Source organism: Somniosus microcephalus, chromosome 11 (assembly GCF_052327205.1).
Source record: "Somniosus microcephalus isolate GS21.2 chromosome 11, FLI_Smic_1.0, whole genome shotgun sequence".
Taxonomy (NCBI): Eukaryota; Metazoa; Chordata; class Chondrichthyes; order Squaliformes; family Somniosidae; genus Somniosus; species Somniosus microcephalus.
This window is the reverse complement of record NC_140997.1, coordinates 12711840-12728831: the sequence shown is the minus strand read 5'-3', so window position 1 is coordinate 12728831 and position 16992 is coordinate 12711840. Positions and strand designations below refer to the sequence as shown.

Sequence of the window (16992 nt, the reverse complement as noted above, 5' to 3'; positions counted from 1 at the left end):
AAACACCAAACCCGGGGCCCCAGAAAAGCTTATTCTAAGATCAACAATACTTTACCAAAAATGAGCGAATCAGAAGATCCACAACAGCCCCGCTTCCAGATTCCCCCAACACCGCAAAAAAAGCTATAAAAGCGATCAAGCATGAGCAGATGAGAGAAAAACCAGAAACACTTTTTGCTGACTGTTACAACAATGGGACAAAAAGTAACCTCATTTTCTTCTCACATCAGCCAGTGGCTTGGATCACAGCAATAAAATCACACTATACCAATGTTAAGCTAGAAAATACCGCAAATGGGTCCATAATGAAAATTAACACACCAGGAGACAGTTCAACTACGACGGTCAACGCGTACAATACCGGAACAATATTAGTGCAAGGCAACCTCGACAAATTTGCAACGGCCTTCAGGACACTGAAAAAATTAACTAAGGGGGGAAGGAACAGCCCCAGAGTGGCCCGCACTCCCCCCAACATTGACAACTTACCAGGAGAAAATCTGCCTGGTCAGGAGGTGAACGAGCCACACAGTTCAAACCAGACACTAACCCCGGGGAACCACAGCCACACGATACAACTGACAAACCCCAGCATAACTACCAGGGAGGAAGCCACACATAGTCCCCCTACCATTCCCAGCTCACCAAGAGAAGAGCAGCATAGCCAGGAAGTGAGTGAGCCCTCCAGGGCCGACCAGCCTAGCCAGGAAGTGAGTGAGCCTTCCAGGGCCGACCAGGCACATACCCCGGGATCACACAGCCAGATACAACCAAAAGATAAATTTAATCAATTAGAGATAGAGATGGTTAAACTTAGAGAGGACTTCCTCAAAATGAATGACGATCAAAATCAGGAGAGGGAGAGACACAAGAGAGAGCTGAAGCTACTTGAGAACCAGGTGAATCTACTTAGGAATCAGGTGAAAGAGCTGCAGGAAAAAGAAGAGAGCCATAGAGGAGAGATAACACCATTAGACCAGCAACCAGAGGCTAGAGATAAGACAAGACAGAGCCGGACGGAACGGCTGCACTCCCACACGGAACAAAAGCAACAGACACACAATACAAGGGGTGCCACACAGACCGACCAGCATACTGATTCGCAATCTTCCCCCACCACCGTGGAACCACAAGCGGGCCGCTCACAAGAGGTACGCACACACCAGACACCCCAGCCCAGCACACACACTATGAGTCCAAGCGAAAGCCACCAGACAGTAAACACAAACAAGGCTGACGTCGTAATACTCATAGACTCAAATGGGAAATTTCTATGGGAGAAAAAGCTATTCCCTAGAAGTAAAGTAGAAAAGATCTGGTGCCCAACAACAAACAGAGCCATGGGATGGCTGACCAAAGCCAGATTAGGCTCCCCCCAACACATAATAATACACACGGGCACAAATGACCTAAAGACCCAACAGAAAGAAGTAGCAACATCGCTCAGAGCAATGATTAGGAAAGCAAGCAGTACATTTCCAAACACTAGAATCACTGTTTCCACAATATTGCCGAGAACAGACTTCAACAACAACACAATTCATGAGATAAATGCCAGCATAGCAAGAGACTGCGAATCAAACCACAACGTACACCTGGCCCAACACCCCACCCTCGATGAGGAATGTCTTTACGACCACGTCCACATCCAAAGGCAAAGAATATCGATCTTTGCTAAAGCCCTGAAGGACGTCGCTTTTAATCGGGTCCATACCCAGACTCCAAGAGGACCCCCCCCCGACCACCAGAGATCAGCGGGGTACATATCAGGAACACTACAAGGACCACCAACACACCAACCGAGACCAGAGAGGATCCCCATGCAAAACAACAATATCAGACCTGCACCACTCCTGTCCCACAGGGGAATAGGACTGCTCCCAGCCAGACAGAGGGAGAGATGCACAGGACGTACGCAATACCTCAGACAGAAACAATCCATTAAGAGACAATAAGCAGATGTGCAGCAGCATCTACTTCCGCCTTATGGATCAAGGACTAATTAATAGAAAGAACTGTAACCAAATTGTATTAACTTTTGTAGACAACTGATGTGATCTTTTTTTTTCCCCACACTTAGACACGACAAACACGTACCACTCTTTAACCTATCATAGTAAAAGATCAAACTTAACATGAAATCCTTATATATTTCGACCTGGAATATCCAAGGTCTACGCTCTTCACTGCGAGAAGTGAAGAGTAGGACCCCAGAGTTCATAGATGAAACTAAAGACCTAGATATTATCATTTTACAGGAAACTTGGTATAAAGGAAAAGGACACACTGGCTGTCCCCAAGGGTACACTGAGCTGGTGGTCCCCTCCAATAAATTACCAAGTGTAACCCAAGGCAGAGACTCCGGAGGCATACTGATCTGGTTTAAAACAGAACTTAAGAATTACATCAAATTTATAAAAAAGGGCGAAAACCATATGTGGCTCAAGCTTGAGAGGGAGATTATCTCAAACACCCAAGATGTTTACATTTGCGCACTTTATATCCCTCCAATCGATTCCCCGTACTTTAAAGAGGACACCTTCTCCAACATGGAGGGGGAAATTATCCAATACCAGGCCCAGGGGAACGTGTTGATCTGTGGGGACCTCAATTCAAGAACGGGCGAAGAACCAGACTTCACCAATAATCAGGGAAACAATTACATTTTCGGGAATAACCACTTTGACATCCCTTCCCTTCCATACAGGCATAACTGCGACAAGCAGTCAAATACCAACGGAAAACAGCTACTACAGCTCTGTCGAAACCTGGGTCTGTACATTGTCAATGGTAGGTTCATAGGAGACCTCCTAGGAAGATCGACCTATTGCTCACCTCTTGGCTGCAGCACAGTAGACTATATGATTACAGACTTAGACCCATCCTCTTTCAGAGCATTCACAGTCAAACCACAAACAACACTGTCAGATCACAGTCAAATTACTATGTTCCTCAAAAAGACAGAAACAAACAACATAGAAACACAACCCAGTAAACTGTACAACACCAAAAAATCGTACAGATGGGCCAAAAACGACACGGAAAAATACCAGAAAACAATTAGCAATGCATCAACTCAAGCTCTCTTAGACACCTTTCTGGATAACATATACACTCACAATAAAGAAGGCGTAAACCGGGCAGTTAGTAAACTAAACAATATTTTTGATAATTTGGCAACAAATGCAAACTTGAAAGCTCGCAAGAACAAACCCAAAACAAAAAACTATGAAAAATGGTTTGACCGAGATTGCCATAACATGAGGAAAAAACTTAGAAAAATATCAAACCAAAAACACAGACATCCAGAAAACGAGGAACTACGCCTTACTTATTGTCAGACACTAACACAATACAGAAACACACTCAGAACCAAAAAAGAGCAATATATTAAGAATACACTCAGCTCCATGGAGGAATCCATTGATTCCAATTGTTTCTGGGAAAACTTGAAAACACTACACAAAAAACAACACGACGATTTGGCCATTCAAAATGGGGACACATGGGTAAACCACTTTGAAAAATTATACCAGAAAAACACACTAAGACCAGAGCAACACCAAATATGCAAAAAACTGGAAAAGCTAGAAATGGCCATAAAAGATAACCAAAACCCGCTGGACGCCATAATAACAGAAAAAGAACTTCTTGAAAAACTCAAGGACCTGCGACCAGGAAAAGCCTGCGGGACAGACGGCATACTAAACGAGATGATTAAACACACAGACAACAAAATGAAACTGGCTATCCTAAAACTCTTCAACTTGGTTCTGAGTGTCGGTTATTTCCCTGATATCTGGAACAAAGGACTCATAACGCCCATATACAAAAGTGGGGACAAAATCGACCCAAACAACTATCGAGGCATCTGTGTAAACAGTAACCTGGGGAAGGTATTCTGTAGCATCATAAACAAAAGACTTATAAACTTCCTTGAGGAGCACAATGTCTTGAGTAAAAGCCAAATTGGATTCCTGCCAAACTATAGAACATCCGATCATATCTTCACCCTACAGACCCTAATTGACAAACACGTTCACCATAACAAAAGCAAAATCTACACATGCTTTGTAGATTTCCAGAAGGCTTTCGACTCCATCTGGCATGACGGTTTATTCCTGAAACTTATCGAAAGTGGGGTCGGAGGGAAAACATATGATGTAATTAAATCAATGTATACAAACAACAAATGTGCAGTTAAAATTGGAGACAAACAAACAAAATACTTCCCACAGGGGCGGGGGGTGATGCAGGGCTCGCCAATCTCACCGACACTCTTTAATATTTACATAAATGGATTGGCAAAACTACTTGAACAATCTACAGCACCCGGCCTCACCCTATATGAATCCAAGGTTAAATTCCTCCTCTATGCAGACGACCTGGTTCTGCTGTCACCTACTAAAGAGGGGCTACAGCAAAACCTGGACCTGCTGGAGTCGTACTGCCAGACTTGGGCCCTGACAATAAATCCCCAAAAAACCAAAGTCCTTGTGTTCCAGCAAAGATCCAAACATCAGGGACCCAAAATAAATTTCACAGTAGGAACAACCAAAATTGAACAAACCACTAACTACACATACTTGGGCTTAAAAATCAGTTCTATGGGAAACTTCAAACTGGCTGTGAATGAACTGAAAGAGAAAGCAAGAAGGGCTTTCTATGCCATCAAAAAATCAATCCAAATAGAAATCCCAATTAGCATTTGGCTCAAAATTTTCAAATCAGTAATTGAACCAATTGCACTCTATGGCAGTGAGGTATGGGGACCGCTAACTCAACAAGAATTTGCAAAATGGGACAAACACCCAATTGAGATCCTACATGCAGAATTCTGTAAAAGTATCCTCCGGACTCAAAGGAAAACAGTAAACAATGCATGCAGGGCGGAACTAGGCCAATATCCATTAATAATCACTATCCAAAAAAGAGCCACCAAATTTTGGAATCACCTACAAATGAGCAATCCCCAATGCTATCACTACGACGCCCTGAAATGCCAAGAGCTGACCATAAAGAAGAATACCCTCAGTCAACTAGTCCTGGGACTCAGTGAAGTAACTACTAACAATACTAACAATAACCAGCCCCAGGACAGTGACAGGGTAACACAAAGAATTCAACCCAACACAATCGTCGCCAAGCAAAAGGAAAAATATCTGACATATTGGGCAGAAACAACAAAAACCCAAAGCAAACTCAATTGCTACTTGGCCCTAAACAGGCAATACAACATAGCTGATTACCTGACCATGGTAAAGGATAACAAACTGAGAAGAACCTTGACAAGGTACAGACTTAGCGAACATAGCCTAGCGATCGAAAAAGGCAGACACAGGCAGACCAGGCTGCCAAGAGAGGACAGGATATGCTCTCACTGCAGTCAGGGAGTGGTGGAGACAGAGATGCACTTCCTCACAGCTTGTGGAAAATATCAGGGCATCAGGGAGAATTTCTACCAAAAATTCTCACAAATATGCCCTGATTTCAGAAATCTGAATGACAACCAAAAACTCCCATTCCTACTGGGAGAGGAGAGAAGCTGTATAACACTGGCGGCACACTATGTTACAGCTTGCCATGAACAGAGGGACAACCAGTAAACTAAGAAAAGAATATATATAAACAATGCGAATGTATATTTATACACTCAGGGATATACCTGTTTATACAATGTATGAATAGAACTGCGTTTATGTGCTAAACCATAAATGTATTTTGATGCTTTGGCAACATAAGATGTAACTTATCATGCCAATAAAGCGATTTGAATTGTGAATTGTGAATTGGGAGAGAGGGGGGGAAGGGGAGAGAGGGGGGGAAGGGGAGAGAGGGGGGGGAGGGGAGAGAGGGGGGGAAGGGGAGAGAGGGGGGGAAGGGGAGAGAGGGGGAAGGGGAGAGAGGGGGGAAGGGGAGAGAGGGGGGGAAGGGGAGAGGGGGGGGAAGGGGAGAGAGGGGGGGAAGGGGAGAGAGGGGGGGAAGGGGAGAGAGGGGGGAAGGGGAGAGAGGGGGGGAAGGGGAGAGAGGGGGGGAAGGGGAGAGAGGGGGGGAAGGGGAGAGAGTGGGGGAAGGGGAGAGAGTGGGGGAAGGGGAGAGGGGGGGAAGGGGAGAGAGGGGGGGGGAAGGGGAGAGGGGGGGGAGGGGGGGAAGGGGAGAGAGGGGGGAAGGGGAGAGAGGGGGGAAGGGGAGAGAGGGGGGGAAGGGGAGAGAGGGGGGAAGGGGAGAGAGGGGGGAAGGGGAGAGAGGGGGGGAAGGGGAGAGAGGGGGGGAAGGAGAGAGAGGGGGGAAGGAGAGAGAGGGGGGGAAGGGGAGAGAGGGGGGGAAGGGGAGAGAGGGGGGAAGGGGAGAGAGGGGGGAAGGGGAGAGAGGGGGGAAGGGGAGAGAGGGGGGGAAGGGGAGAGAGGGGGGGAAGGGGAGAGAGGGGGGGAAGGGGAGAGAGTGGGGGAAGGGGAGGGGGGGAAGGGGAGAGAGGGGGGGAAGGGGAGAGAGGGGGGGGAAGGGGAGAGAGGGGGGGGAGGGGGGGAAGGGGAGAGAGGGGGGGAAGGGGAGAGAGGGGGGGAAGGGGAGAGAGGGGGGGAAGGGGAGAGAGGGGGGAAGGAGAGAGAGGGGGGAAGGAGAGAGAGGGGGGAGGGAGAGAGAGGGGGGAGGGGGAGGGGAGGGGGAGGGAGAGGGAGAGGGAGAAAGAGAGAGAGAGGGAGGGAGATGGATAGAGGGAGGGAGGGAGGCAGGGGGACAGAGAGAGGGAGGGAGGCAGAGAGAGGGAGGGAGAGAGAGAGGGAGGGTGGGAGACGGAGAGAGAGGGAGAGGTTATTTTCAGTGCCTCTCACTATGAGTCAGTCAGTCAGGTGCTTTTATGTTATAAAGAGTCAGCTGACAGCACAGGTGTTGCCGGACCGGGAGCCAACGTAGGTCAGTGAGCAGAGGGGGTGATGGGTGAATCGGACGAGGTGCGAGGTAGGACACAGGCAGCAGAGGTTTTGATGAGGGAAGTACTGCAGCAATCTTAAATGTTTCGTCTTGTGGTGTGGTGTGTTTAAAGTGTGGGATCCAGGGAGGTGTATATTACACTCACACAGCGTCATGTCCTTGGCACTGTCCTCAGTGCTGCCTGTACTAACTGGTTGTTCTAACGCACTTACTTTGTACTTTTACTCTGAGTTGATCGGACTTGGGGATGTTTCTCCTCTGAGGCCGGTGATTGGCCCTCTGTTCTTGTGCAGGCCTACTGAACCCATTGGACCTGTTCCCTCCTTGCAGGCTCAGTTTCACACTCATTTCACCCAGGGTCCTATTGCAAGCTGGAATCGGCACCATCTCAGTGTGCGAAAGACCCCTGGCCTGATCTGGGCTACTCTTCAACAACCAGGACCTGATTGAGTGGCAGAACAGGCTGGAGGGGCTGAATGGCCTCCTCCTGTTCCGATGATCCAATGGCAGCTCTTGAAGGTCAAGTCCTTGAACAGGCTACTTGGCAATGGAGGGTGGGCGAATGGGCACCGAGGGTGTTTGAGGGGGGAAATGGTGGCCAGTCCTAGCCCTTGCCCTCACTGGACACCCACTCTGCCGCACAGCTGACTGCTGAATTGAGCCGGAGACCAAACGCTGGCTGGTTTTCCCCAGCCCCCCCATCTCAGCCCACCAACCCCTGAAGCCACCACAATGGCAGAAACATTGCCTCCAGGGAGACACAACAGACTCAACGCGATTCCTTTCAGCGCACCATGGCTCTGGTGTGGAATAAAGACAGGGTCCCTTTAACACACCCTGGAGAGGACGGGAAGCCCAGCTCCCGAGGAGCAGAATGATCTTCCGGGAAGACCGGCCAGGAATGGACAAGGTCACGGATTTACACCAGGCAAGTATTAGTGCGCGATTGCTGAACATGTTGGAGTGCGATTGCTTTATCAGCTAATTGAATCGGAGGCATTCATTCTTTTAAAGTAATTAACAACTCCATCAAAATAGAGGACAAATTAAACAGATAAAGTTTTCGCCCACTAAGATTTGTACAGCGTCATTTCGAGATCAAGCCAATTACAAGTTCTCACGGACCTTGTCAACCACTCCCCTACCGCTAGTACTCACCCACTCGTCTCAAAGACCCACCCACCCATCTCCACTACTCGCCCACACCCTTTCCCAGACACAGAGCCATCCCCCCATCTCCAGCACCCAGTCCCAGACCCACTCCCCATCTCCAGCACCCTGTCCCAGACCCACTCCCCCATCTCCAGCACCCAGTCCCAGACACAGACCCACTCCCCCATCTCCAGCACCCAGTCCCAGACACAGACCCACTCCCCCATCTCCAGCACCCAGTCCCAGACACAGACCCACTCCCCATCTCCAGCACCCAGTCCCAGACACAGACCCACTCCCCCATCTCCAGCACCCAGTCCCAGACACAGACCCACTCCCCCATCTCCAGCACCCAGTCCCAGACACAGACCCACTCCCCATCTCCAGCACCCAGTCCCAGACACAGACCCACTCCCCCATCTCCAGCACCCAGTCCCAGACACAGACCCACTCCCCATCTCCAGCACCCAGTCCCAGACACAGACCCACTCCCCCATCTCCAGCACCCAGTCCCAGACACAGACCCACTCCCCCATCTCCAGCACCCAGTCCCAGACACAGACCCACTCCCCATCTCCAGCACCCAGTCCCAGACACAGACCCACTCCCCCATCTCCAGCACCCAGTCCCAGACACAGACCCACTCCCCCATCTCCAGCACCCAGTCCCAGACACAGACCCACTCCCCATCTCCAGCACCCAGTCCCAGACACAGACCCACTCCCCCATCTCCAGCACCCAGTCCCAGACACAGACCCACTCCCCCATCTCCAGCACCCAGTCCCAGACACAGACCCACTCCCCATCTCCAGCACCCAGTCCCAGACACAGACCCACTCCCCCATCTCCAGCACCCAGTCCCAGACACAGACCCACTCCCCCATCTCCAGCACCCAGTCCCAGACACAGACCCACTCCCCCATCTCCAGCACCCTGTCCCAGACACAGACCCACTCCCCATCTCCAGCACCCAGTCCCAGACACAGACCCACTCCCCATCTCCAGCACCCAGTCCCAGACACAGACCCACTCCCCATCTCCAGCACCCAGTCCCAGACACAGACCCACTCCCCATCTCCAGCACCCAGTCCCAGACACAGACCCACTCCCCATCTCCAGCACCCAGTCCCAGACACAGACCCACTCCCCCATCTCCAGCACCCAGTCCCAGACACAGACCCACTCCCCCATCTCCAGCAACCTGTCCCAGACACAGACCCACTCCCCAGCACCCAGTCCCAGACACAGACCCACTCCCCATCTCCAGCACCCAGTCCCAGACACAGACCCACTCCCCCATCTCCAGCACCCTGTCCCAGACACAGACCCACTCCCCATCTCCAGCACCCAGTCCCAGACACAGACCCACTCCCCATCTCCAGCACCCAGTCCCAGACACAGACCCACTCCCCATCTCCAGCAACCAGTCCCACAGACCCACTCCCCATCTCCAGCACCCAGTCCCAGACACAGACCCACTCCCCATCTCCAGCACCCAGTCCCAGACACAGACCCACTCCCCATCTCCAGCACCCAGTCCCAGACACAGACCCACTCCCCATCTCCAGCACCCAGTCCCAGACCCACTCCCCCATCTCCAGCACCCAGTCCCAGACACAGACCCACTCCCCATCTCCAGCACCTAGTCCCAGACACAGACCCACTCCCCATCTCCAGCACCCAGTCCTAGTCCCAGACACAGACCCACTCCCCATCTCCAGCACCCTGTCCCGATGTCCTGCTTGCCAATCTCCAGTGCCCGTATGTTCTCTCCAGCACTCGCACCCTGGCCCTCAGTAAGTCTGGCTCGCCCATCACCCAGAAAAAAACAGACTTCCATTGGCTCCCTGATCTTTGTAGGATCTTGCTGTGTGAAAAACAGCTGCCATATCTGCCCAGATAACAACAGTCACTGTGCTTAAGTGACTCATTTCATGGGAAGCGCTGAGACAGTGGACGCTGGAGAAAGGGCTTTGTTTCTGATGAAGGACTGGAGCAGAGTTAAATGCTGATTTTACAGATATTACCCAATCTCAAACTCCCACGCCAGATCCTCTGGGGGAATTCTTCCCTGCTCCAATACAGCTGTTCACCATTAGCAACACTACTGGTGCAAACATCATCCTTTGAAAAGAAGCTATATCCTATCAGAAACATCTGGAGACTGTGAATTCGGAGCTACAAATCACAAATCAAACCAGGAAACGGTAGCAGCAAAAGTGCGATTTTTTATATAATATAAAAATAGTTGCCCAATCAGATCGGATTAGTGTCAGAACCGGCACATCAAAGACACTGACACTGGCCAACTCCCCGCACAGAAAACCGGGAATGACCCCTTGGTTTTTCCCGTCAATCCCCTTTAGGATTAAATAACCACCCAATTTTTTAAAATGTAAATTATAGATACTCGCCCCCACTTTCAAAGTACTGCTGCCTGGAGAATTTAAACCCTAATATCAACGCCTAAAATCAAGGAAAGAGGAACATTTAATCCAAAAAAATCAAAGTGCATTTCCACTTTTGCAACACTCTGCAGACCCGGGTTAAGCGGCGAACCGATTCAAACAGGCCGGTTCTGTTCCGGGCTGCAGCGGTCCATTCTGTATATTCTGCAACAAGTTGGGACTCGTTGCTCCCTCCCTCCCTCCATCCCTTCAACACACACAGAAACACAGAAACACGTACGTACACAAGGCACAACATTTACCCCTTCCCCACCCTGGGGAAAATGCATAATTTGCTGCTAATTTCTGGCTTACATGAGATCAGGTCTGAAGTGGTGCAGGATCGCGCAGAAAGCAAGCCCATCCCGCCACGACGTCGTCATGTTGGTGACCTGCACATTTCGATATCCCTCGCATTGTTTCTTGCACCATTGCTGCAAAGCTTTAATCGCGGCCATAGCGACTCCAGGGAGACACAGAGAACGGAAAGAAAGAAACCCGGGACAGAACAAGCAGGAAATCCGGGAGAGAGAGAGAGAAGAGAGAGAGAAAGGAAGAAGAGAAAGAAAGAAGAGAGTGAAAGAAAAGAGAGAAACCCGGACAAAACAGTCAGGAAATCCGGGAGAGAAGAGGGGAAAGAAGAGAAGAAAGATAAAGAGTGGTAGAGAGAGAGAAGAGATAAGAGAGAGGGGAAGGGGAAAATAAACAACAGATGGAGAATGTAAAACAAAGTTTACAGAGCCATTTTAATAGCGCGGAGACCCGATCTACGGCAGAAACAGAGAGTCAAACAGTTGTGGAGAAGTTTCAGGAGCCGGCTGTGGAGAGTTTGAACACAAGGGGAGAAAGGGTGAGAGAGAACGAGCGAGTCAGCCCGGATCCCCGGAGAGAAATCAACAAGGAAATTGAGGCGGAATCGCCACTGACTGACAGCAAGCGGCAAGTGCCCGACACAAGACACGCACACAACAGGCTCCTGACAGCAGCACCCAGAGGCTGGCATTGACTGGGGACAGCTGGGCTTCCCAGCTGGGAATGAGCGGAGTCCACAACACACAAAGCAGTACTTTCCCATTCACCTGAGAGAGTGCAGCCCCTCCCACACTGAGAGAGTGGCCCCTCCCACACTGAGAGTGCAGCCCCTCCCACACCTGAGATAATAGGGCACCTCCCACACTGAGAGTGCAGCCCCTCCCACACTGAGATAGTGGAAGCCCCTCCCACACCTGAGATAGTGCAGCCCCTCCCACACCTGAGATAATAGGGCCCCTCCCACACCTGAGATAATGGAAGCCCCTCCCACACCTGAGATAATGGTAGCCCCTCCCACACCTGAGATAATAGGGCCCCTCCCACACCTGAGATAGTGCAGCCCCTCCCACACCTGAGATAGTGCAGCCCCTCCCACACCTGAGATAATAGGGCCCCTCCCACACCTGAGATATGGAAGCCCCTCCCACACCTGAGATAGTGCAGCGCCTCCCACACCTGAGATAGTGCAGCCCCTCCCACACCTGAGATAGTGCAGCCCCTCCCACACCTGAGATAATAGGGCCCCTCCCACACCTGAGATATGGAAGCCCCTCCCACACCTGAGATAATGGCCCCTCCCACACTTGAGATAGTGCAGCCCCTCCCACACCTGAGATAATGGCCCCTCCCACACCTGAGATAGTGGCCCCTCCCACACTGAGATAATGGAAGCCCCTCCCACACCTGAGATAGTGCAGCCCCTCCCACACCTGAGATAGTGCAGCCCCTCCCACACTGAGATAGTGCAGCCCCTCCCACACTGAGATAGTGCAGTCCCTCCCACGCCTGAGATAGTGGCCCCTCCCACACTGAGATAATGGAAGCCCCTCCCACACTGAGATAGTGCAGCCCCTCCCACACTGAGATATTGGAGCCCCTCCCACACTGAGATATTGGAGCCCCTCCCACACCTGAGATAATGGAAGCCCCTCCCACACCTGAGATATTGCAAGCCCCTCCCACACCTGAGATATTGGAAGCCCCTCCCACACCTGAGATAGTGGAAGCCCCTCCCACACCTGAGATACTGGAAGCCCCTCCCACACCTGAGATAATGGAAGCCCCTCCCACACCTGAGATAGTGCAGCCCCTCCCACACCTGAGATATTGGAGCCCCTCCCACACCTGAGATAATGGAAGCCCCTCCCACACCTGAGATAGTGGTAGCCCCTCCCACACCTGAGATAATGGAAGCCCCGCCCACACCTGAGATAGTGGTAGCCCCTCCCACACTTGAGATAATGGAAGCCCCTCCCACACCTGAGATAGTGGAAGCCCCTCCCACACCTGAGATAGTGGAAGCCCCTCCCACACCTGAGATATTGGAAGCCCCTCCCACACCTGAGATATTGGAAGCCCCTCCCACACCTGAGATAGTAGAAGCCTCACCCACACTGAGATAGTGCAGCCCCTCCCACACCTGAGATATTGGAGCCCCTCCCACACCTGAGATAATGGAGCCCCTCCCACACCTGAGATATTGGAGCCCCTCCCACACCTGAGATATTGGAAGCCCCTCCCACACCTGAGATATTGGAAGCCCCTCCCACACCTGAGATAGTGGAAGCCCCTCCCACACCTGAGATATTGAAGCCCCTCCCACATCTGAGATAGTGGAAGCCCCTCCCACACCTGAGATATTGGAAGCCCCTCCCACACCTGAGATAATGGAAGCCCCTCCCACACCTGAGATAGTGCAGCCCCTCCCACACCTGAGATATTTGAGCCCCTCCCACACCTGAGATAATGGAAGCCCCTCCCACACCTGAGATAGTGGTAGCCCCTCCCACACCTGAGATAATGGAAGCCCCGCCCACACCTGAGATAGTGGTAGCCCCTCCCACACTTGAGATAATGGAAGCCCCTCCCACACCTGAGATAGTGGAAGCCCCTCCCACACCTGAGATAGTGGAAGCCCCTCCCACACCTGAGATATTGGAAGCCCCTCCCACACCTGAGATATTGGAAGCCCCTCCCACACCTGAGATAGTAGAAGCCCCACCCACACTGAGATAGTGCAGCCCCTCCCACACCTGAGATATTGGAGCCCCTCCCACACCTGAGATAATGGAGCCCCTCCCACACCTGAGATATTGGAGCCCCTCCCACACCTGAGATATTGGAAGCCCCTCCCACACCTGAGATAGTGGAAGCCCCTCCCACACCTGAGATAGTGGAAGCCCCTCCCACACCTGAGATAATGGAGCCCCTCCCACACCTGAGCTAATGGAGCCCCTCCCACACCTGAGATAATGGAGCCCCTCCCACACCTGAGATATTGGAGCCCCTCCCACACCTGAGATATTGGAGCCCCTCCCACACCTGAGATAATGGAGTCCCTCCCACACTTGAGATATTGGAAGCCCCTCCCACACCTAAGATATTGGTGCCCCTCCCACACCTGAGATGTTGGAAGCCCCTCCCACACCTGAGATATTGGAAGCCCCTCCCACACCTGAGATATTGGAAGCCCCTCCCACACCTGAGATGTTGGAAGCCCCTCCCACACCTGAGATATTGGAGCCCCTCGCACACTTGAGATAATGAAGCCCCTCCCACACCTGAGATAGTGAAAGCCCCTCCCACACCTGAGATCGTGGAAGCCCCTCCCACACCTGAGATAGTGGAAGCCCCTCCCACACCTGAGATAGTGGAAGCCCCTCCCACACCTGAGATATTGAAGCCCCTCCCACACCTGAGATAGTGGAAGCCCCTCCCACACCTGAGATAGTGAATGCCCCTCCCGCACCTGAGATCGTGGAAGCCCCTCCCACACCTGAGATAGTGGAAGCCCCTCCCACACCTGAGATATTGGAAGCCCCTCCCACACCTGAGATAGTGGAAGCCCCTCCCACACCTGAGATATTGAAGCCCCTCCCACACCTGAGATAGTGGAAGCCCCTCCCACACCTGAGATAGTGGAAGCCCCTCCCACACCTGAGATAGTGGAAGCCCCTCCCATACCTGAGATAATGGAGCCCCTCCCACACCTGAGATAGTGGAAGCCCCTCCCACACCTGAGATAGTGGAAGCCCCTCCCACACCTGAGATAGTGGTAGCCCCTCCCACACCTGAGATAGTGGAAGCCCCTCCCACACCTGAGATAGTGGAAGCCCCTTCCACACCTGAGATATTGGAAGCCCCTCCCACACCTGAGATAGTGGAAGCCCCTCCCACACCTGAGATATTGGAAGCCCCTCCCACACCTGAGATAATGGAAGCCCCTCCCACACCTGAGATAGTGCAGCCCCTCCCACACCTGAGATATTGGAGCCCCTCCCACACCTGAGATAATGGAAGCCCCTCCCACACCTGAGATAATGGAAGCCCCTCCCACACCTGAGATAGTGGTAGCCCCTCCCACACCTGAGATAATGGAAGCCCCGCCCACACCTGAGATAGTGGTAGCCCCTCCCACACTTGAGATAATGGAAGCCCCTCCCACACCTGAGATAGTGGAAGCCCCTCCCACACCTGAGATAGTGGAAGCCCCTCCCACACCTGAGATATTGGAAGCCCCTCCCACACCTGAAATATTGGAAGCCCCTCCCACACCTGAGATAGTAGAAGCCCCACCCACACTGAGATAGTGCAGCCCCTCCCACACCTGAGATATTGGAGCCCCTCCCACACCTGAGATAATGGAGCCCCTCCCACACCTGAGATATTGGAGCCCCTCCCACACCTGAGATATTGGAAGCCCCTCCCACACCTGAGATATTGGAAGCCCCTCCCACACCTGAGATAGTGGAAGCCCCTCCCACACCTGAGATAGTGGAAGCCCCTCCCACACCTGAGATAATGGAGCCCCTCCCACACCTGAGCTAATGGAGCCCCTCCCACACCTGAGATAATGGAGCCCCTCCCACACCTGAGATATTGGAGCCCCTCCCACACCTGAGATATTGGAGCCCCTCCCACACCTGAGATAATGGAGCCCCTCCCACACTTGAGATATTGGAAGCCCCTCCCACACCTAAGATATTGGTGCCCCTCCCACACCTGAGATGTTGGAAGCCCCTCCCACACCTGAGATATTGGAGCCCCTCCCACACCTGAGATAATGGAGCCCCTCCCACACTTGAGATATTGGAAGCCCCTCCCACACCTAAGATATTGGTGCCCCTCCCACACCTGAGATGTTGGAAGCCCCTCCCACACCTGAGATATTGGAAGCCCCTCCCACACCTGAGATATTGGAAGCCCCTCCCACACCTGAGATGTTGGAAGCCCCTCCCACACCTGAGATATTGGAGCCCCTCCCAGACCTGAGATAGTGAAAGCCCCTCCCACACCTGAGATCGTGGAAGCCCCTCCCACACCTGAGATAGTGGAAGCCCCTCCCACACCTGAGATAGTGGAAGCCCCTCCCACACCTGAGATATTGAAGCCCCTCCCACACCTGAGATAGTGGAAGCCCCTCCCACACCTGAGATAGTGAATGCCCCTCCCGCACCTGAGATCGTGGAAGCCCCTCCCACACCTGAGATAGTGGAAGCCCCTCCCACACCTGAGATATTGGAAGCCCCTCCCACACCTGAGATAGTGGAAGCCCCTCCCACACCTGAGATATTGAAGCCCCTCCCACACCTGAGATAGTGGAAGCCCCTCCCACACCTGAGATAGTGGAAGCCCCTCCCACACCTGAGATATTGGAAGCCCCTCCCACACCTGAGATAGTGGAAGCCCCTCCCATACCTGAGATATTGGAGCCCCTCCCACACCTGAGATAGTGGAAGCCCCTCCCACACCTGAGATAGTGGTAGCCCCTCCCACACCTGAGATAGTGGAAGCCCCTCCCACACCTGAGATAGTGGAAGCCCCTTCCACACCTGAGATATTGGAAGCCCCTCCCACACCTGAGATATTGGAAGCCCCTCCCACACCTGAGATAGTGGTAGCCCCTCCCACACCTGAGATCGTGGAAGCCCCTCCCACACCTGAGATATTGGAGCCCCTCCCACACCTGAGATAGTGGAAGCCCCTCCCACACCTGAGATAGTGGTAGCCCCTCCCACACCTGAGATAGTGGAAGCCCCTCCCACACCTGAGATAGTGGAAGCCCCTTCCACACCTGAGATATTGGAAGCCCCTCCCACACCTGAGATAGTGGTAGCCCCTCCCACACCTGAGATAGTGGAGCCCCTCCCACACCTGAGATAGTGGAGCCCCTCCCACACCTGAGATAGTGGAGCCCCTCCCACACCTGAGATAGTGGTAGCTCCTCCTACACAGCACGTGATACAAGCAAGGCTTGATCAGAGGTTGGTGGGAATAAGATTGATTGACATTCTCCCTTCTGCAATCTACCTGTGCAAGGACCACAGGTGAAACACACACCTGAAGCACATGCGCATTGTGTTTACCTGGAGTCCCCCAGCAACTGGACCCAGGGGTTACATTTTGAGATTCAAAAAACCCAGAAAAAGCT

General features: G+C 52.5%; 1 protein-coding gene across 1 annotated transcript in view; it reads right to left on the bottom strand.

The window, feature by feature from the left end:
* Nucleotides 1-11594, bottom strand: part of micall2a (mical-like 2a) — a 251359-nt gene extending 239765 nt beyond the window's left edge. The window contains exon 1 of the mRNA XM_086000237.1: nt 10845-11594. Coding sequence (XP_085856363.1) covers nt 10845-10987 — 143 coding nt within the window. The 5' untranslated portion in view covers nt 10988-11594. The remainder of the gene's footprint in view (nt 1-10844) is intronic.
* Nucleotides 11595-16992: the final 5398 nt, after the last annotated feature.